Source organism: Gambusia affinis, linkage group LG19, assembly GCF_019740435.1.
Source record: "Gambusia affinis linkage group LG19, SWU_Gaff_1.0, whole genome shotgun sequence".
NCBI lineage: Eukaryota > Metazoa > Chordata > Actinopteri > Cyprinodontiformes > Poeciliidae > Gambusia > Gambusia affinis.
In genome coordinates this window covers 19,045,516-19,067,975 of record NC_057886.1, presented here as the reverse complement: position 1 = coordinate 19,067,975, position 22,460 = coordinate 19,045,516, and the positions used below count along the sequence as shown (strand labels likewise).

General features: G+C 35.4%; 2 protein-coding genes across 2 annotated transcripts in view; one reads left to right on the top strand and one right to left on the bottom strand.

The window, feature by feature from the left end:
- The window catches only part of mrtfbb (myocardin related transcription factor Bb), a 58,509-nt gene that overhangs the window by 28,236 nt on the left and 7,813 nt on the right, over window positions 1-22,460 (bottom strand). The window lies entirely within an intron of this gene.
- On the top strand, window positions 4,790-18,538 carry shisa9b (shisa family member 9b). Its single transcript, XM_044099493.1, has 4 exons — window positions 4,790-5,625; window positions 8,081-8,187; window positions 15,315-15,455; window positions 17,350-18,538. Exons 1-4 carry the CDS (start codon window positions 5,117-5,119, stop codon window positions 17,730-17,732), a joined length of 1,140 nt encoding a protein of 379 aa, XP_043955428.1. The 5' UTR covers window positions 4,790-5,116; the 3' UTR covers window positions 17,733-18,538.

Below are 22,460 nucleotides of genomic sequence, written 5' to 3'. Positions count from 1 at the left end.
GCTTTGCCAAATGTCATCTAACAGCTTGAACAAAACTTACGTTATTACCACTGTCTCAGTGTGATGATAATCCCACTAATTTCCAACAGAATAGTGACCCTCAGGCTCAAACTACACTTTATCTCCATTACTTTTCCTCTCTTGAAAATCTCATTGTACTTAGGCCATAGAATGTTTTACACAGCGCTATGCGCCACCATGTTTGTCTCGCCCATGGTCATTCAGGCTTTTTTTCTGTTGCCATGACAACTTTTTTTGCACTGCTCTCCATCTTGATTGTGTGCAAAATGAATAAAAAGACAAGGGGAAAAATGTCAGGCGCTTAGAGGCAGAGACAGGCGAACAGCCCCACAATGAATGGCTTCAGGTTATTTCAAAAGGTTCAGCTTTGGGTTTTTGAGATATTGCACATCGAACAGGCTTCAATCTCAGCGTAGAAATCTATCTAGGGCTGTGAAAAAAGTGTTGATTGATCCTTAAGCAGCTTAGCAGAGGCATCACCATGGTATTTGATGAAGGTTGATGTGGAGATCACAAAAACCCTTGAAAGCCTATTGTTGGCTGTACTTCATGTTGTGACCTTTAAATTTCAGACACATTATAAGCTTCCTGTTGTTTCTAGATTGTCTGAGCAGAGATGTGATTAAAAAGAGCAATAAAAGATTAAATCACTGAATATTAAGCATAATAAAGATTCAACGACGTAGGAGAAAAAAAATATTTTGATTTATATTGATAATGGATGGATGGATGGATGGATGGATGGATGGATGGATGGATGGATGGATGGATGGATGGATGGATGATAAGACCATAAAAAGACAATACCAGAGCTTGAAATAATAATGCAGAGGCACCAATAGCCATAAGTGATTCATCCAGTATCAAGAGATGTGAGGATGAAAAGAAACCAGATGGCTGAGAAAGTTAAATTAGGAGGTCACACACATTTGTTTGAGTGTCTCTCTGTGAAGTGGATTGTTTCATCCCACACACACACACACATGCACACCCCAACAGACAATACACAAGATTCATACAGCTGTGAGTGGAGGCCATGACACTGAGATCACATGACACCTGTTGTTGTTGCTGGATTTTGTTTTAGTCAAAAATCTTTTTCAGAGAAACCCTATTTGCTTTTTCTGTTGTGATAGTGCTTATGTGATGGAGCAGTGGATATCAAAACTAAAGTTTTAATTTTAAAGGCTAAATATGCTTCATCATTTTATCTTTAGTCATGGATAATGTATGTAATAGCCCATTAACAAAAATAATAATTGTTAAAAGGGTCATTATTTACATATTTATATATAGATTGTGTTTGTTATCTCAGTAAGGTTGTGTGTTGTTGCCCCTTTCACAAAACCTTATAATTCTGTCTGATTTCCATGTATTAGCATTAACCAGATCAAGAATGTATCTGCTACTAATCATTAAAATCCCTAAAAAGTAGAATATAGCTCTGGTAAACAAGCTAAAGTTTAATCAACTAATAATACAGACTCAAGAAACTCAGGCTTGTCAAACTCCTCAAGTCAAAAATTTGCCGATTAGAGGACCATAATTTTGTGGTCAATACTTACTGTACCTTTACTAAATGCATCGACTGGACGTTTTACAAATCAGTATATTTTAGAAGAAACTTCAATTGTGGCCTGATCAATTTGAAATTAAAATAAATGTTCCTTTCACAAATTTGAGATTACTTTTGGCTTTTTTAAGGTTTGGGAAGTTTATATTTATATTAGTTCAGCTAATCCATACAGAAAAACAATTTAATGAACTAATATGTAATGTCACAGAAAGTGACATATACCTGCTTGTTGATGTATATGTTTATACATTTACAGAAAATTTACATCTTAGTTTGTAGGAGAATATTTTAATTGTTACTCCTCTGAATTTGAAATTAAGAGGCAAAATGTTGCAGTTTAAACATTATAAACATGCAAAAATGGGGCTTATGCTAAACAGGAAAAACAATAACCTAAAATACAAACATGAGTTTTTCAGAATATTTATATTAGGAGTAGTGACTCTGCTTATCCTCTTGAAAGTACTCCACATATTTTCTATGGAGTTTAGGTCAGGTCAGTTTTTTGGCCAATCAAAAATATTGGGACAATAATTTACAAATTAATGGCAACATTTACTTTAATCTGAAAAGTGGACTTTGGACAATTCTTCCTAAATCTCATTGAGATGCCGTTGATGTTCTGGCATGTCTTAAGACAAGCTATGTGACAGCTATAGTCCATGTTCTGATACGTCTGTAGGTGGTGCGTCTTGAAGCAGTGGCTCTCGCTACAGTCCACACATTTTCCCCAAACTTCTGACTATGTTTTGCTTTACAATCCTCTTAAATATCCCATGATGCCCATTTTACACAATTTTTTCTTCCACTCGACTTTCCATCAACATAGCTGGATTCAGCACTCGGCTTCTTTGGCAATAGCCTTTTATGGTTTATCCTTTTTGTGGAGGGCTTCAACAATTGTTGACTGGACAACTATCTGGTTCATAATGTGACATCTCTATAATTTGACAAAGTTTTTTTAAATCAATATTTTTGAATTGTTCATTTTTATGTCTTCAATACCGCTAAGCCAAATATCAAAATTAAAATACATTTGAAATTTATGATTTTGCATTTAATTATTATTCATGATACACTTTGTTTTTTTGTTTTCATTGAGTTACCAAAATAAATTCCCCTTTCTATTTATGAAGTTATCCTTCTATATTTATTAGAAATCCCAACTGTCCTTTTAAAGGCTAACCTCCTTTAGCACATGGTTGCAACAAACTTTTTAATCTTACCACAGAGACATTGCATATGTCAGCTGTGCCACTCATTTGTTAAAAGAAAAACCGAAAAACAACAAAAAAAAGAGGATCATAATAAAATTCCCCACTGTGTGAACACTCACTTCGGCTCCGTCTCTGTCTAAAATGAAATACAGCCCTCCCGTCTAACCACCTGCTCCCATCCCCAGTGTGGCATACAATGACTAACCTTTGGACAAAGATTTACCTGAGAGAGTCATCCAGTTGTCACATGGTTGTAACTAATTTCTGCTGAGAAGTTGTGACGGCATAAATCCTTTGTTTCTGCTTCAGAAACGACACAGTAAATTTGACAGAAAACAAACTATAAAATACTATTGCTTTCAATGCACCACAAAACACAGACCAGCTCCTTTTCTTGATCTATTTCCTCGCTCTTCCAACGAGGTAGAAAATACATAAAAAAGATTCACTATGTTCACTAAGAAGGGGACATTAAAGGTTAATTCAGAAGAAGTGTGACTAATTACCAAATATAATAGAATAGAATAGAAATATATTTTATTGTCCCACTGTGGAGAAACTCAAGTGTACTGGCAGCAGGTTACATGTAAATGGAAACATGCACATTTAGACTAAGGTAAAAACAGTTCCCTGGATGGTCAGTATGGTGGATCTGCACCTGCAGAAATCCTCCACTCCTTAATTCTCATCACGTTCATCATGTTCACCCTCAGCATGTGGAGAACAATACATTTTTTCTTAACTGTACAATGCAGCATTATCTTAATATGACTGTTAAAAAGTGATGGCACATCAATATGTCATAAATAATCCACGGAAGGATTTTGAACCAATGCAAAACATTTAAAATTATATTGCTGCATATTTCTTACCTCCAGGAAAAAGAAAACCTTCTCAAACAACCAAGACCAAGGTCCTGAAGCTAACTTGTTAAAAATAAATGAGATATTCTGTCTTTGGTTAGACTGTGAATACTATTTATAGGGAACTTTAAAAAAAGATTAAAAGAAAAAGCAGAGCAAGCAAGCAGTCACCTGACAGCAGTTTGTAGATAAAAGTGGTCTCATATACCAAAGATAATTCAACATCAAACACAAAGCTAGAGATTAATCTTGTAGCTTCTTAGAATTATAATTTTAGATGAAATGGTTTCTCTAAAAATAATTTGCTCCATTTTCAGCGCATCAATCTCTGTCAAAGGTCTGCCATCATCTGTTTCTTTCTGTAGATAATCAATGATCTATAACTGTATGAAATAAACACACAAAAACACATGTAATTTTTAACCTGCTGTCTTGCTGACATGTAAACTACAAATTGAAACTCAAAGCCAATAAGTTAGGTGCTGGCGTGCAACATTTCTGCAAAATCAGAAGTGTCATGCCATCACTATCTGGTTCAATGCAATTGATCAAAGCAAAAGTCAGCATCGTTGAGTACGATAATATTGGAGACCACCTCATAGAGCTTGGTCTTGAGGAAGACAAACGTCTCAACATCTTACAATCACTGGTTAATTTCTTCTAACCCACTATAAGCTGATTCAGTACTTAGAGCAAAATGAGGCCTGGCCAAGTATAGAGTCCATACATGGTACATATACACATAGTTATCTATAGTTGTCTCTAATTAATATATTATAGTTATTATTATTATTCTTCTTATTCTTATTATTCTTATTATTATTATTATTATTATTATTATTATTATTATTATTATATTGGAAAATACCTAATATTTTCCAACATATTGGTCATTCTAAAGATGCTAAAGGTGTTTAGTTTGTTTTGGGTTTGTCTGAATTCCAGATCGTCTCTGCTGATGATTTTTACCACACAGCACAATAATAACGGGCTGTAAGGGGTTGTAATTAGAGCTATCGCACAGCCCCCTCTCTCTCTCTTGCTTTCTCTCTGTCCTACGGTTCCTCTCTCCCCCAATTTCTATCACGGTGTCTGCTTTGTCTTTCTCACCTCCTCTCCGTCTGTTTTTAACGCGCTCTGTGGACTGAGGCTGCCTCAGAGATATCTGACTCCCTCCAGCATATCTTTGGGCACAGCTTTAAAGATGCTCCTTTGCAACTTGCTTCAGTCCGTTACCCTTCGGATGTCTTAACTGCCTTTTTCCATATTTTCGGTTTTTTACTTCAAGGTGAGAATATAACGTACAAGGTGGCACTGAGCTTTTACGCATGGAGGTTGGAATCAGTCTGTCAGAATTTACGCAGAACTGTTACTGAAGATGCAAACGGGTTTATGAGACCTTTTAAGGGCTTGAAGAAGGGCTTTAAAAGAGAGCAACAATGCGAGGGACTGAGTTGCTGCTCGGCTACTTTCTGGTTAAAGTTCTGGTGTGTGACGCGGAGGGCGAGCTGGATCAAACCGCGGATGACTTCATGATATTAACCGGGTTCAACGAGTCAGCGGAGGGGGAGAGCGCATCCACGGAGACTCCGCACACGGAGGAGAAGTGTCGTGGCTATTACGACGTGATGGGTCAGTGGGACCCGCCGTTCGTGTGCAGGACGGGCAGCTACCTGTACTGCTGCGGCACCTGTGGCTTCAGGTTCTGCTGTGCGTTCAAAAATTCCCGGCTGGACCAGACCACATGTAAGAATTACGACACTCCGCCGTGGATGACACCCGGCAGACCTCCGCCAAAAGTGGACGTGGCGCTGGAGTCCGCCAAGGATAAAACCAACCTCATCGTCTATGTCATCTGCGGGGTCGTGGCCATTATGGCACTTATAGGGATTTTCACCAAGCTCGGTTTGGAAAAGGCGCACCGTCCAAACAGAGACAATATGTCAAGGTATGCAATTCAGATCTAGAGGTGTGTGTGTAAATAAATTAGATTGTCATTACAACGAAAAGCCAAACAACTATTTTGTGAGCTGAAATATTATGGGAAGGCTGATTTGGAGCCAGTTGCCAAAGATCATTGCTAAAGAAGCTGACAGTTCAGAGTGCTGCATAGGCCTATTCAAACAGATTAGCACTGGAAGTTAAGTGGAAGAAAAAAAGTGAACAGTCAACCACAATACGGAGAGAATTGTGAAGCACAGCTCATTCAAGAGTTTGATAGAGATTCAATAAGAAGTTTGAGGTTGGATTCAAAGATTCAAGAGCCACAAAACTCAACCATTATAAAACTGATTTTATCTGTAGCTCCTACTAAACAAAGTCAGTGTTAAAATAAATTATTCCACTTTAAAGCAACAAGGAACAAATGTTTTTGAGTTGTTAACAGTGTGATATTGAAAACAAATAAACATGAAGCCATCTTCAAATCTTACATAAAAGTTGGTCATTGATACTTGCATGACATGTAATGTAGATTTGCTAAAGCGCTTACACAAATAACAAATTAAAAAAATTACTCTGTTTTAATGGTCAGTTTACAGCACTCTCCACACATTTTTTAAAAATGCTCAACTTAAAGCAGATTTAAACACATTCCTCAAATGCTGCATATCCACAATGAGACCAATTATGAAGTATTTGCATCCTTACAATTTCTTAATAAAATGCTCTTTGTGACACATGCAAACCTGTGAATTTATATTTTATTAGAATTACACAAACATTTAATTATTGTTTAGCTGATGGAGACATACCCCATATTGTTGTTGCAGACTCTGAATATTACAAATCTATTAAAACAAATCCCAAAATTCAAGTTCAGAAGTGTTGCAGACTGCAACAAAATATTATCTTTGATAGTGCAGGATCAACTCTTTATAACCTGTTTGGCATTTGAGAGTAAATAAATGTAATAATTATTTATGATGGAAAGACCAATCAGATTATTACATGGCCTTAAAGACTAAATTTGAATAGCAGACACTGACCTGATTCCTGAGTAATTCCCCAGCCATCATGTGCTTTTTGTAATGACACTCTTTGTCATGAGGGGGAGACAACAGTTCCAAACATGTCTGTAATTGTCATCTTTCTAAAGTATGCCCAACAGCGCAGTGAGGTGGAAAAACATTTGTGTCCTTTAAAATCACAATTTGGTGATGACGAGTGGAGTTAGAGGAACTCAACTTCTTCCTGGCTTCGTTTTCACTTTGAGGCAATCAGAATATTTGAGGATCGTGTTTACTTAGAGAGGTATAAGTATGATAAGGAAGCTCTTTAGTAATCTGATGGACAGTACTGACAGAATAAGAATGGGAAAAAAGCTTTATAAAATACCATTTGCAACCACTGATTATTTTATAGTTACGTGAAACACAGTTGATATTTATAACTTAACTTACCACAAATGGCAAACTTATGTGGCATGACGCTTTATTAGGAACAGAAAAGAATGAAAGAAATCTACAGCTAAGTTGCATTATATAAAACTATTTTTTTATTTTTTTATAAATAAAATATCCTCTATAGAGTCATGGTAAACATCTACTTGTTTCCATGGAATATAAACAGGAAAGATGCAGCTAGTGCTGCTAATCACATGCACTTTAGTAATGAGTAGCATGTGTGATCAGGTCAATAAAAGTCCTGATTTAGGGAACTTTCTGATCTGGAACATAGGCTTGTGTTACCACAAAGTCAGGAGGGAAAGACAACACAGATTACCTCAAAGGAGCAACCATTCCTGTACATCTATCTTGGCTAGGTTTAGAAGATATTTGCCAACTTTTTGCAGTCCAGCATTTACAATTAAAAAGATTATTTATGAAACAAAATATTCTGTGTAATTGCCAGTCATCCCAGGAGTGGACTTCTTAGAAAATTCACTTAACAATCAGACTGTGCATTGCTCAAAGAAACTGCAGGAGCCCAAGAGACTCTAAAGATTTAAGTTGATAGCATGTTAAATTTTAATGCGAAGGATAAAATTAATAGACAAAGACTTATAGGGTATGGGTGGCTTCGAAGGGTTTTCAAAGAGAATATACTTCTTTTCTAAAAAGAACACGACAGCGTAACTTGTACGTTTGCTAAGTTGCATCTGAAATTAACCACATGACTTGACAAATATCAGCAAATACCTCATACTAATTTTCAACCAAACGGATGGAAGGCTGAAGATTTGGGCCCTTTTGCAGCTACCAGGTTTCAGCACTTTGCAGTAACTGAGTCTACCATGAACTCTGTACTAACATACTAGAAGTTTGAAAGGAAGGTCAATACTATTAGAGGTTTCATAGACTTTATTTTTAATGTTTAATTTTCTGTGGTGAACAGCAGACAGACTTTTTGTGCCTTTATGTACATAATTACTACCTCTCTTAAAGTATTCTTTATCTCTTCAGAGCACTTGCACATGTGATCCGACATCCTACTTCAGAAGATACAGATGACATTGGTCTGAGTCAACACTATGAGAACCTACAAACAAGATTGGCACTTGACAATTTCCGTAAGTAGTGAACCGGCCGCCATACAGATTCTGAAAGGCAATGAGTTCCTCTAAGTATATTTGTTTGGGAACATCATGCTTTCGGTGCTCTTGATCAATTATTACTTCTCAGTCTTTTTTATCAGTTCAGACAAATTATGTTTGTATAAAAACCACAAACAGAAAAACTGGCAGGGAATTAAACAGAATCCATGACTTGCAGTTTACTTTAATCTCAGAATGGATGCAAAAATATGTCAATCAAGTCTTTTGATTGTTTTATAGAAAAAAAATACTCAACTTACTAAGTGCACTTATTGAAAATCTGAAGCCAGATTTCCTCAACAAAGACAACTAGACAGACAATACAATACAATTTAGGAAAAAGCAGTGCAGACATCATAATCATACACAAGAGCAGGTTTAACACAGTCTCCTCTGCCAGTCAGACTGATGTCTGTGTTCCATGTTATAATGGAAATAACATGGAACACAGACAATATTTTTACTTTCAATGAATATTTAGTTTCAAGTACAGGATTCTTTCTACTCTTAAGTGCATCATTTCTTTATTTTAAGCATAACAGTGTTAAGTCCTTTATATCTTAGTCTAGATGTCTTATTTTATTTTGCATTAAATGTATGCTTGATTGACTGGCAAATTCTGCGCAAGCATTCCTGTGGAACTATAATTGTGTGAAAGTACAAATGGCAAATGCAGTTCTAAATGAGAATCAAAAACAAAAATGGTAACATTCTGGTTGAATGTTTTACTCCATAAAATACTACAAACTAGAGTGAGGATATAATTAGTTGTATTTGTGAATGAGATTAGAAAAGAGCCTATATTTTACTTAGCAGTTGAGCGAAATGCTAAGCTAATACCAACTACGGATAAATGTTAGATAATCATGGCCTTAGATTTAAAAAAAAAATATATATATATATCATGTTTTGCAAATTAATTAATCTACTTGCCATGCAGTTATTAAAAAATATAAACTTGCATTATTTATTATGCTTGCCATGCTAAATAATTTCAAAAGTTTGACAAAAGACAAGAAAAAACATTCACCAGTCATAAAATCTCTGACTGTTAAAAATTATTAGACAATCACCACCCTGCTTATCTGATTGCATCGCCTGAAATTTTAATCAAATCCAAAGTGATGGAAAAACAAAAACGCCCAATCAAAAATCCTGAAGGCTGGTAAACGCATTAGTCACGCCATCAGAAATCACCAAGCACAGACACTAATTACCAGTGACAGCCTAGAACTCTTTCTTAGCCAATACTGTGGGCCACGGCCTCATGCATTTTAGCGCAGCCTTGTTCTTTCATTCATCAGCATCAACGCCTACACACACCTACAGTGATGTGCACATGCAGAGTTCTTTTTTTTTTTTTTCCAATCTGTGCTGCCAATCTGCTGAAGAGTCCCACATAGTACAAATCCTATCTTTTCAACAATATCATTGAACTGAAAAGTGTTTTTTTTTTTTTTTTTTATACACAATCAAGCAGCACTTATTTTTTTTGCCAAAAATTAAAACAATACTAGCCCATATGAACAAAAACAATCAAAACAAAATTATCTCTGGTCTAATTATTATGTCCTGGGTGCAGTGGAAATTTAAAGAAATTCTAGCTGCTATTTTATAAATAATAGTAATATTTTTAATAATAATAAGTCTAATTATTTCAGGAGTGTGTATGAGTGTGTGTGTGCGCGTGGTTGTTTGTCTGTGTGGACTGGTGACCTGCCCAAAATATGCCATGCCTCTTGCTGAATGACAGCAGTAGATAGGCGTCAGCTGGGATAAACAATGGATAGTTAAAACCATAGAAATAACATGTCAATTTTTCTATTTGAAAACAAACATCATCAACAACAACAAGAAAAACTTAAGCCAAAAAAATTTATTTCAGTAAAGGCAAACCATATTTACACAAATATTTGTAAATGCAAATAAAACAAAATTATTTGTTATAAATGTGACGTGACAATTATTTAACTGCTAACAGGCATTATTTATGTTTATTTAAGAATTTATAACACTTAATAAATTAATGATTTCATGACCTTGTCTTAGAGAGCCAGTTTAAGTTAATTTGAATGCGTTTCAGTGGTGCATTTCTTCTTTTGACAGCAATTCTTTGGAGGTTAGAAGGTAAGATGATATTTGTTTCCACACTGATCGATACTGTACTCAATATTGTACTGGTGTGCTTTCTAAAAATACAGACGAGTAGTAATTTATTTCTGGAGATACTTTATAGGAGTGACTTAGAGGCACAGTCTTTGTTCATTATTCTTACAGAATGGACAACTGTCTTTAGACACCAGTGATGCAGGTTTTATGAACCTTTCCAGTGCTACCATGTTTACATCTGATCAGATACGGAAAAGACGGACAGAAACGGACGATAGTTGTAAGGTTAAGTTCAGCGTGGGTAATTTAAACAGTGATAAAAAGTTGATTTTTTTCTCTAATTTTCTGATAGCTTGTCATTTAAAAAGATTTAAGCTCCGACTTCACTACAATGATAACTTAATAAATAGGTGCAACCGCTGAAATACAAAGAAACAACCTTTCTAGCAGAGTAAACATTGAGTCTGCATGGGATTTGTACATGTACTCACTGGAAAAATGGTGCAGAAATGTGTACTTATCTCTTTCTAGCACATAACTAATATATAAAGCTGATCTAGGTATGTGCCGGTGTGAGCATTGGCCAAATATGCGCTAAATGAACTACAACATCTGTGTCCCTCTAAAGTTTCAAGGTGTATAATTGTTTCTGAACACAATATACACCAGAATAATGACATAGTGAACAAGAAAAACTATGCCTGAATCTATGTTACCTGGACACATGATGGCGAACCATTCCTGGACTCATTTTAAAAACTTGTGATGACCATTTTTGAACTTTTCATGTATATTTTTTTGTTTTATATATCAAATTGCACCTCAAGTCCTAAATGCAACCAATAATAATAATAATAAAAAAAAACTCCTGATCTGATCCATCTGGAAAAGTATAGTCATGAGGAATAAAGGTGAGCTGGCATCACAAAATGAGTCTGACATAGTGATATGATACAAAAGCAACAATTTGGGGTGGTGCATCAATTATTTTGTTGGATTTATGCCTGTACTTTAACTGGGTCATTCTACTACACGACTATGCTTTGATCTAAACCATTCTATTGCAGATCTGTCTGTATATTTAGGGTCATTGTCTTGTGGAAAGGTCAATCTCAACCCGATTTAAGGTTTTCTTCCAGACCCAATTAAGTAATTTTAGATGATGGATTCTGGGAGATGCACAAACCCTGTAAATTGTTTCTTAACTTGAATTTATTTTAGAATGTTTCATATCTCTGGCTTGCCAAAAGTTTTCCTTTATAATAAAATGTGAACAAGATTGAGTAGTACAGGGTAGTATGCTTGAAGCATTTAAGTAATTTGGACAGCAGGCATAAGAATTCTGACACAGAGCTTGATCAACTAGCATTGGGTATAAACAAAATGCCTAACACATTGCTCTGTATGCTGCTGAATCATTGGCCGATTTCTCAAGACACAAAGATCTAAAGTCAGATTATATTGACTAGTAGAACGAAAAAAACAATCTTAATTACAAACTTGAAAGAAATCGGCTGTAAATTAGAGGTCCTTTCTCCTTGTTCTATTTATTGCACAGCACTCCCAAAATACCCCCTTAAATCTTTTATGAGATTCAGGGGAGGTGTCTGTGTCTTAAGTGTGAACCTGTTTTTCTCCTCCAACACCCATGGAGTCTTCAATCTTACAAGTCTCCAAAAGTGGCCTTCTTTTCCCCCAAACAGCTGATAAAAAGCTGCCAACACTGTCAGATAAATATTAGAGATAAAAAATTTCATTATTATGAACAACTTTTCTGAGGCTTTTGATAATAGATGGTAGTTGTTTAGATAATTTTGCTTATAAGCATTGCTTACAAGTTTTGATTGTAATGGGAGGATAAGTGCTCAAGTGGCATAGTTTACAATACATTTTTGTGCAGAGAACCTGAAAATAGTTTAAAAAAATAAAATCCCTTGCACAGAAGGAAAATGGAGGAACATGCACCACTATATTTCTTATTTTAAAATCATGCATCCAAGCTTTTTGGCAAAGATGTGCAATAGAATAAAATACTGGCTAAATAATTTTGAAATTATGCATTACTTTTTGTTCTGAAGAGGATTAAAACTGTCATCTTAAAGAGATCAGTCCAAATGAGAGCCTGTGTTCATGGCCCACTTAGTAATGAAATGGAAATAGGTCAGTAAACTCAAAAAATAACCTGAAAATTTAACACAGATAGGATGGATGGCTGTTTTTAAATAAAAAGGTCAGAGGACTTGTGAAAAAATCTTCAGTGTGGGTGAGATTGTATTGATTAGATTATACGGCATTGTTGATCATAAAACTTCAGACCAAGAATTGTTTACAGCCAAGAGTTACTTTTTTAGCACCAAATCTGAGTTCACTTAAGTTTGTGATGCATTTAGAATAGAGAAAAGCCTCAACAAAGGTAACAGAGGTTGTGTTTTGAAAAAGGAAGCGAAACTGAGAGTGGCTTGTCCTACATATTTTATTATGAGCTTTGGTTAATGAAGGAAAGAAAAAAATATTGTGAACACTAGAAGCTAAAATTAGTTATGTGCAGGACAGATGATAATGTAGTAAATAAATAAAATAGGACTGACAGAGAGAAGCTGCTACGATACAACGGCATAGGATACACTATTTGTCAAGGTGTGGTGAGAAAGATTTGTTAAAAATGTTCCTTGCATTATTTTGTAAGACTGCATTGATAATTTGAGACTTTCCAAATTAATTAGCACGTCATTAAAGTTTCTTGCTGACCAAAAGGGAATAAGAGCCTAATTAACCTATTTTCTTTATTAGTAATCTGTTTTTAATCAGAGCACTTTCTAGACCAAAGATTTTTGGACTCAGCTTCTTTATAACTTTGCAAATAGAAGATATCAACAATAATAGTGAGACCTTGCTGCTTGCTGTTAATTAACTGATTGGTACCCTTTCTGATGCCACACGACTCCTAGCTGTAACACACAATACCATTAGCAAAAAAGACCCAATTTTGTATTTTGGCAGAGATGTGAATTGTTTTTTTTATTTTTTATTTTTATAATTTATTACATTGATCATTGGTTCAAAACAAACACCACATTGGTATGCACGGTAATCTATAGTGCCAGTTTAAATTGGGCCAAAAAGTTTATTACCAATTTTGAAAGGTATCATCAGTCCTGTGGCAGAATGCTTTGGACACACTGGTATAGAGGGATCATGGGTTGTTATTGATCATCCTGTAAGTCTTGTTATCTATAAGGAAATAGGTGACAATAGTATCCAGAAGAACTGTGGTTCCTGTGCTTGCAAAAGCAAAAAAGTGGAATTCAGACATATTATGGAGAAGGAGAACTTGGGATAATTTGTCAAAGTCACAACTTATCCCATTTTTAGGAAATGGGATCCGAGAGTTCTCCAACTCGCTGAGAAATCTCACTCTTTGATGTCAAAGCCAAGCCAAGCCAAGCCAACTTTTATTTAAAAGCCCTTCTAAAACAACAAAAGTGAACAAAAAAAATCTCAAACAAGTGTGAGATGATTTCTGCTTTGTGGCAGATGGGTACACTGATCACACTAACTTGACGAGAAAACTGTGGAGATGGTCAGCAATATCGCTAACACAAAATGTGTCAGAAAATATCCCCTACAGCAGGCCTTGATCCATACTTTCACGTTATTTATGCCAGATTCTGACTCTACTATTTAATGTTGTTGCTAAAAATCAAGATTTATCCGATAACAGTCTGTTGGTCTATTATTTTTTGTTTTTATGAGCTTGTGTAGGCTCACTTTCCTGTTATCTGCCAGCAGTAACACCTGAGTGTGGTCTTTTTCTGCTTTAACCCATCTGATTCAAGTTTCAGCATGTTGGGAAATTATTTTGAAGAATCTTAGTAGTAGTAAGTGGTTATTTGGACTGCTGTTGCATTTTTATCTTAAACAAGTCTGCCAATTCTCCTCTAACTGATTCATCATATTTGTGATTAAAAATCCCAGAAGATCAGCTGTTTCTGAAATATTCACACCAGCCCATCTGACAAAAGAAAACCATAACACATTCCATGTCATTTAAAAAAAATTTATTCCCCATTGTGGTGTACGGTTTAGACTTCAACAAGTGGCCTTCACCAGGTTGAGATGTCCAACTGCATGGAAATGCTGCCATGCGAGTGGCTAATTTCCAATTTTTGTTTACAAGCAACTGAACAGATGTAATAAATGAAGTGACAGGTGTGTGCATATTGTTCATAGTCTGTATTCCAATTTCAACAATATACAGCTTCATTAGGCTTGTTGTTAGTGCAGCAGAACAATTTTGCTTGTCATGAAGAATCTATAATGGGATACAATTTGTTGTTTAGTTACCAGTAACTGCTAAACAAAACTAGTTTTTGATATTGAAATTTATTTTCTGTATTATGTCTGCATAACTAGCTTTTGATATTGAAATGTATTTTTTTTTATTAAGTCTGTATAAGTTAACCCCTACCCAGAATCCATCTCTGCAGTATGTCCCGAGTAGAAAGAAATTACTATATATCACGTCTTATCCTTAATACAATGCTAAAAAATTATTTGTCATATCACATTTTCTTACCTGATACCAGCAGGCCTGTTGAGAAGTCCCTAAGGGGCCATGTGTAATTTAAAATGTTAAACTATTCTTCATTATACTGAGAAGAGAGGACACTCTGAACATCTGTTCCTTCTGCCATGCCAGGGAGGCAGGGAACCAGTCTATTTGCTGTATACCCCTTAATTTACCAGATGTCTACTATAGGATTAGTTCAGTGCGACAAAGGCCAGTCAAGATTTTCCAGCTGGGTCTCCAAAGAAGCCTTCTTCAGGAAAAAGTGACACTGTCAAATAAGAAAAATGTAAATCGTTTTGAAATATGAGTACAAAATTACTGAAGTACTCATAATATAACCAATGGGATAGAATCAATTTTAGTCCTGCACCTGCCGGACATGCTAGAGGATGTTTTGTTAAGAATTGTGCTTCTCTTCTTTTAGACAGCAATCAGATGAACAATGTGATCCAGTCTCCAACTTTGGTAGGTCAGCCATATCCAGCAGTGGGACAGATTACCAGCCCATATGAACAACAGACCCCACTCAAGGATCTCAACAAGTACAACACTCTGAAGGCTGTGGGTAAGTAGTAGTTTATTATGTGAAACAAAAAAACAGCTGTGCTTTATCTTTTGATATAATTAGGGAGATGTTACATGCTTTCTAAGAAAATTTTGATACGTAGATTAATAAAGTTATCAGCCCTGGATGATGTGTTAGACAAGTGAACTGCAAGAACATTTAATGTGATTTAATTTGTTGTGTATTTGTGCACAAGGACAACATTTCTCCAAAGTACAAATGCAGTTTATTTAAAGCCTTGGAGTTGAGTCTTTGCTTTGCAACAGTCCTTGTAAATTAATCCATAATCCATCAATGTCAGGATAGAAAGAAACAGAGAGCTTATTTATAGTAGCAGGCTTCTGCGAATTTGAAAAGTCTGCCATCAAGAATCATCCGAACAAAATAACATCTATATCTCCATGACTCAGTAAGCCACTAGATCTCTTTTTCTTTTCATTTGGATACTGTAGATTTAGAGATTTAAACATAAAGATGCAGAAATATATTTATAATAGAATAAGTTAATAGAATAAAGTATTAATTAGGTCAAGGTTTTTAAGATACTTGGAAACTGATCAATTGCAAAATATTTAAAAATATCTTTCTCTAAATATTAGATATGGGGGAAGTTGTAGTACATTCTCAATCCACAAAAATCGAGATGGTACTTGCTTACGTGGCAATGTATCACTGCCACGTAAGCAAATAGAACAGCACAGTAACCATCATAAACCGAAACAAAGTAGCTACTGTATATATAGAGAAAGCATTTCGGCCACTACTGTACCTGAATTTAAACAATGCTACCAAATCTTGTACATTGAGTTCAGTCTTCATTAGTCTTACTCTAAACCTAATAAAAATCTTGGAAGCGTTGAAATGTTCACACTGACACCTCATTCATCTTTGTTGTCCATTCATCATAGTACCATCATAGAAATTGATTACAAAGGAAAACTTTAAAAACCTTTATTCAGAGACAATGTATCATTATGCAGAGCAAGGAAATGTTTGGAAATTATGTCAGAATTTCCAACAGTGCTAACATTTTGATAAATTACATAAGTACATTAAAAATATGTACTTATGTAATTACTGAAGATTTGCTTCTACACTGAAGTTCAAAAGTATTGTGTATTTGAATTTTTGTGCTTTTCGTCATGTTGCATCCACAAACGTCAGACATCCTTACATGTAAGTTAATGGGTCTATGAGGACACTGGTGACAGTTCAGCTGGTGGACGTTCATTAGATAAACCAACTCATAGCGACACATAATTGTAAAGTGAAAGAAACATGATACATTGTTTGCAATATTTTGTACAAATAAAAATGTGAAAAGTGTGTCTGTGCATGTGTTTAGCTATCATTAATCAATGGCTCTCTTTCACAGCAGAAATATCTGCAAGGCTTTTGTGGATGTATCTCTGCTTTGCTAATCTCAAAAATATTTTTTTTACCTATTCTTTGAAAAATAGCTTAAGCTCAGTCAGACTGGATGGACAGAATTTGAGAATGTTTATTTCTTTCTAGCATAGCTCTGGGCACTTATTCATCTTTCAATAAGGACCAGAATTGTACAATACGTTTTTCGTGTTCACATTAAATGAACAGAGCTGAGTCAGATGATCAAAGCTTCGGATATTGTTCTGTATCCCAACTCTAAAGGCAGATGATTGTGGTGGGGTTTTATTAGAGGTAAAGAAGGTAAAGGAGAAGTGTATGAATGGATAAAACACGTTTGATCTTTTTATTAGGATATAAAATTAGAATATGAAATATACTGAAGACTTGTATGGCAAAATGTGAAGTTCAGGGAGCATCTGCGCTTTTGTAAGATGCAATACATGGTTCAGTTATTGAAGAATGACAGCTGAATAATAATCTTATCTTATTATTTTCCCATTTTTAGCAGAGAAAGCAAATGACCACTACCAAAGCAACCGCAGGCAAGCGATTGAGATGACAGCCAAGGGTAGCCTTCCAATGGAAAGTGTGGATATGGAGCCAGAGCCTCCAAATCCTTACAGCCCACCCAGACAGCGTTCTATGAAGCACAGCGAACACAAGTACAAAAGCCACAGGAGCCACAGCTCCCAGTCACTGTCCCACATCTCCAACATAGCAGTCAGCCCAGGGGGACTGAGATCCTGGCAAAGCAAAGACATGCTGGGACTCCGACAGAGCTATGGCCAAATGAAGCCCGGCATCACAGAGAAAGAGCTACATAGCTCCCGCTACATGCCTCCACAACCTTACTTTGTCACCAACAGTAAGACAGAAGTGACAGTATGAGTGTCTGCCATATTCAGGCTCAAAATAAGTCCAAATTAATAATAAAGAAAAGCGGGGATAAAAGAAATGCTGTAACTGCTGCCAGTGAGTGGGGTTGCAAGGAAACGGCATGAACTGTACTAAATGCATCTGTTTTGGAAGAGGATAGCAAGATACCATCTATAGCTGATGTGTACTGTGACAGGGCCCTGAGTATGTCGTTGAGCCTCATGGGGGCACTGTAATCAAAATGTCGTGTTTGATGCTCATATAATCTCACTACTAAAGCTGCAGAAATTACTTATCACATTGTTGGGATGTGAGACACTAATTACCATCACAAGTATCTACTGAGATATTCAAGGAGACTGTACTGTATTTTCTAATGTGTAGTTGAAAGATAATCCAATCAAATTGAACTAGCCTGTGGCTGTTTATTGATTAAATGAGTCACCTGAAGGTTATGTATTAAAAAAAGACGTATAAACTAATCCTAAACTAAGAGTGTGCAGGATTATTTTTTTCCCACATAGCTGTCATGTTCTAATTATGAGCCCTCTGAAGCATTACCTCAAATTGAAATGCAATTCATAACTTGCTAAACTATCACCTCATGCAGGAATTGTAGACATTTAAGGAAAACCTTTGTAATTCTTGATTTAAATAGTGTCACAAACATTGGAAAACTGGCTTGAAAGGTTTTGTGTTTGTTTGGAGAATTCCATGTCTATCATAGTGTTCTTAAAATGTAAAAGACTCAGTCTGTAAATGTGCTATTGTTGATTTAAATGGCTCAACACACATTAAAAAGTATGTTGAAAACTTGTGATTCTTGTGTCGCTTAAAAAAAGATGTTTATTTTTTAGTTTAAGATGGTCAAGCAGTTAAAAATGTTGGGCTTAAACAATAAAGAAAAATGCAAAAAACACTGAAATTTTTGTATTCAGTAAATAAGTGTAATGTAATGGTTTGTTTGAAGATTTGTTTTAGCAGCTTTGTTTATCCCTCTAATTTTGTTTTTATTGGATAATTTAAAATGTTGGATTTACTGCTTATTTCTTCTGTTTACATTCTGGTTCTCAATCATAACTGAAGTTTTATCAACCCTATGGGAGCTCTGTGATTTTTTTTAAAATGCCAGGAGACATTTTTGTTAATTAGCAAACCATGTTTCCAACCAACAGGGTTGTTCCCTTTGGAAATTAAATCAGTACAGTAACCCAGTTCAGTCAGACGGTGTGCAACAGATGTGTGCTCGGTTCTGGAAGTCTTGACATTAGAGTAATAACTTAATAGAAAAAAAAACAGCTTTTAGAAAGTCAAATTGAGCCGGAATGTACATATATATATAAACTTAAAGGAAAACTAATTTTATATCCCTGTAAAGTCTGTCATGTCTGCCCTCAACTTCATATACATCTTCTGAGCAAGACTGAAATCCTTCTCAATAATTTCTTTAAAATTTTCTGTTTTATAAAACCAGTCAAATGGCTTGGTTGATTTCAATGGTTTGAAACACACGTCGTCTACTAAAGTGCTCAGCGGGAATCTATTTTTCAACAAACAAAAGCCTTAAATGTCAGACTGAAATTACTCCATTAATGGGTTCCACACTGCAGGTCATCTCTGCCAACAGGGTCAACAACAAGGCTCTTAAGGGTCTATCAAATTCACATTATCATGTCATATTTGTTGATCTGAACATAAATATTAAAAATGGTTTGCAATTATCTAACATTCATCACATTTCTATATAATGTGTTAAGTGGCCAATCAGTAGAACGGGGAAAGCTTGTTTTGTGTTCCTATACTAAAAACAGTGAGAGGCTCTGATTGATGAGCTGTCAAGTCCTCTTGCTAAAACATTGAGAAATTAATAAAGCTTTTTCTTTCATGAGCTTGAGAGGTGTATTTGAGGCTTAAGAAAAATTATACCAGCACAAACTTTATGTTGGCTTGACAATTTCTATCTCGCCTTTTTTACTGTGGACACAACAGGTGCATATAGACTCAAGTGAGTAAAGAAATAAAAAAATGCTCCTACCAGTTTTGGAAAAGTCTAAGCATGTCAAGCTCAAGCACAGTGGTTTTCCTCAAATCATGTTTTTGGGTCAGGCTTCTTAAGTGGGTCAGAGTGAAACTGTAAAGTCCTAGTGAAGGACAATATAAATAAACCTCAAGTTTTGTTTCCTATGGAAGTGGTTGCTTGCAATAGGAACACATGGCATACTGACACAAATAAAATGTAATGTTTGTATTTGCCTTCTATAGCAAATTAATTTGTTGACTCACATTTACAAGTTATGAAATTCAACTTAATTGGTTCAGTACAATATAACGGCAGACCATAAAGAGCGTTAAGTAGAAAATATAGATAAATAACTGTTGTCATCAGTAACCTCAGCAATGTAATAACTATCAAATAATTATTGATCACAGTGCCTTCCAAAGGTATTCATATCTGTTGAATAGTTACACATTGTTTACTTTACAGAAACATAAATGCACAACTTTGCATTGAGTTATTATATGGAATCCTCATAAGATATGCTAATGTTATTATAAGAATATGCTATGGGATTATTGTATTTGCTAAAAGGAACAAAAGACATAGACATATTAAAGTGAATATTGCCTGTTAGAATACAAGTAGACATTTTTTTACAAATGAAATCTAATTAAAAATATCCTCCTCATATGTATTTTTTATTTTTTATTTTTTTGCTTTTTGGTAATGAAATACCGAAAATCTGAGTCCCTTACTGCCCCACAAAGCTGAACTGGGTCATCATCCACTTTGATCTTATAGTTGATTACCAAACTGTGGCCAACATCCAGTATCTTACAGATGTCAAGACAACGCCATTTTATTCTCTCTCCTCCTAGAAAGCAGCAATTGACTGTGAGCTCCAACTGTTATTAATAGCCACTGCAGGGGTGTTGAGGTTCCTTGGCTGTCAACACATGAGGCTGCACAAGGGTTCAGAGCTGCACCAAAGCAGCACCTTTACAGTTGAAAGGCCACAAAGCAACTGTGTTTTGGAAATATTTCTTAGACATAATACCACATTACTCACAAATAAAACACTGTCCAACAATCCACCAGTGGATGGCAGTGTTGAATTAAAACGGCAGAGCTCTTACATGTGTACAGGAACCTAATTTATAGAGGCTAAAAACCAGACTATGTGCAACAGATGAGACTAGCATTATACACACCCAAGGGGCCAGTAACCAGCACAAAAGAAACAATTAAGACTTTTCTTGGTGGGTTTTCAAAGATAGAGTTTATGGTTTACTGCCTGTTGCTGACTTTTATAGATCCTACTTGGAATATGATAGCTGTGTTTCAATACAATCACTTTATAAAAGTGTCATTCAGTAGTAAATGTCATGGTGTTGTTACATTTGCCACAGTAATTGTTTTATGTTTGAAAGGTGACTGTGGTGTAAAGGAGAATTGTACAATAAGGTTACTTTTGAGTTTAGTATGCAGTTATAATATTTTATACCTCCCATAAAGGAATGATTGACTTTTGTTCATTTGCTGAAGTTTGAAAAGGCATGAAGAATTTCAGCAATTAAGAAACAGACATTCAAATCAGACTCACACAGTGTTTTTCAGTCCCCTGAAACACGAATTATGAATGATTTAAGAAAATATTTTTTCTTTAAAGAAGGGAGAGACCAGTCAAATTTACAGACTTGCCAGCAGGCTCTGCCACTCACTACTAAGACTTTTCATCTCTACTCAGGGAGCCCTGAAAGAAAACCTTTGTAAATCGCTGAGTACCACAAAATGAGCCAATTAGAGGTGTTTGTCAGGAGAGCAACAATCATGAACAGCTCACTACAGCACCCAGGGCACAAGTCAATTTTCTGACAAAAACTGCAGTTTCAGTTATTGTTCTTCTGTTAGGAAAAGGATTTGATTGTTACCCCTTGGCAAATCTTTCTAAGAGATTTTTCTGATGTTGAAAAGGAGTTTAATTATTAATATTTTTCAGAATGAAAAATCTCCACAAAATGCTGAATATGGAGTTGTTAATACTAAGCCATCATTTCTGGTTGGTGGTAAACTTGCATTTATACCTTTTTGTTTGTGATAGAAGCTTTAGTATGTCTGTCATATACTAAATCATCTAAGGGTCCAACATGTGATAACATTTATGCAGCGCTCTCTACAAACAACACAGTCGCCTTTAGTAGAACTAGAAAAAATTTCAGAGAGCAACATGCAAATAAATTCAAAGAAATGTTGAACGTACAGATTTACGCACCGACACCCCGCTGGGACCAGAAAATGTTGAAATGACTACAAAAGGACAATAAACTAAACCTTAAAATTTGTTCAGTACATATAGAAACATATACCTGGAGGCATACATCAATTTTTGCCTCCTTTCAGATTCCCTTTTTTTTTTTACACTGGCCTGACAACTGTCTGCCTTGTAAAATCAAGGCATCCCTTAAATAGAACCAGACATGACATAGGCTAAAAGATAATAAAAAGCAGAAAACCATGGCCTGGTTTAAAGAAATTAAACAACAGTTAAGAAATAATGTATCTAAATTTTATTAATCTAGACTTTATTAAAAAGTAAATTCTAAGTTGTTGTGACTCAAAGAAAAACAACAACTCTGAGACACATTATATCTGAATCGAGAAAATATGGAACAGTGGTGAACTTTCCAAGGAGGGCAGAAAACCAGAATTATTCCAGGAGTTGTTTACAATTCATCCAGGAG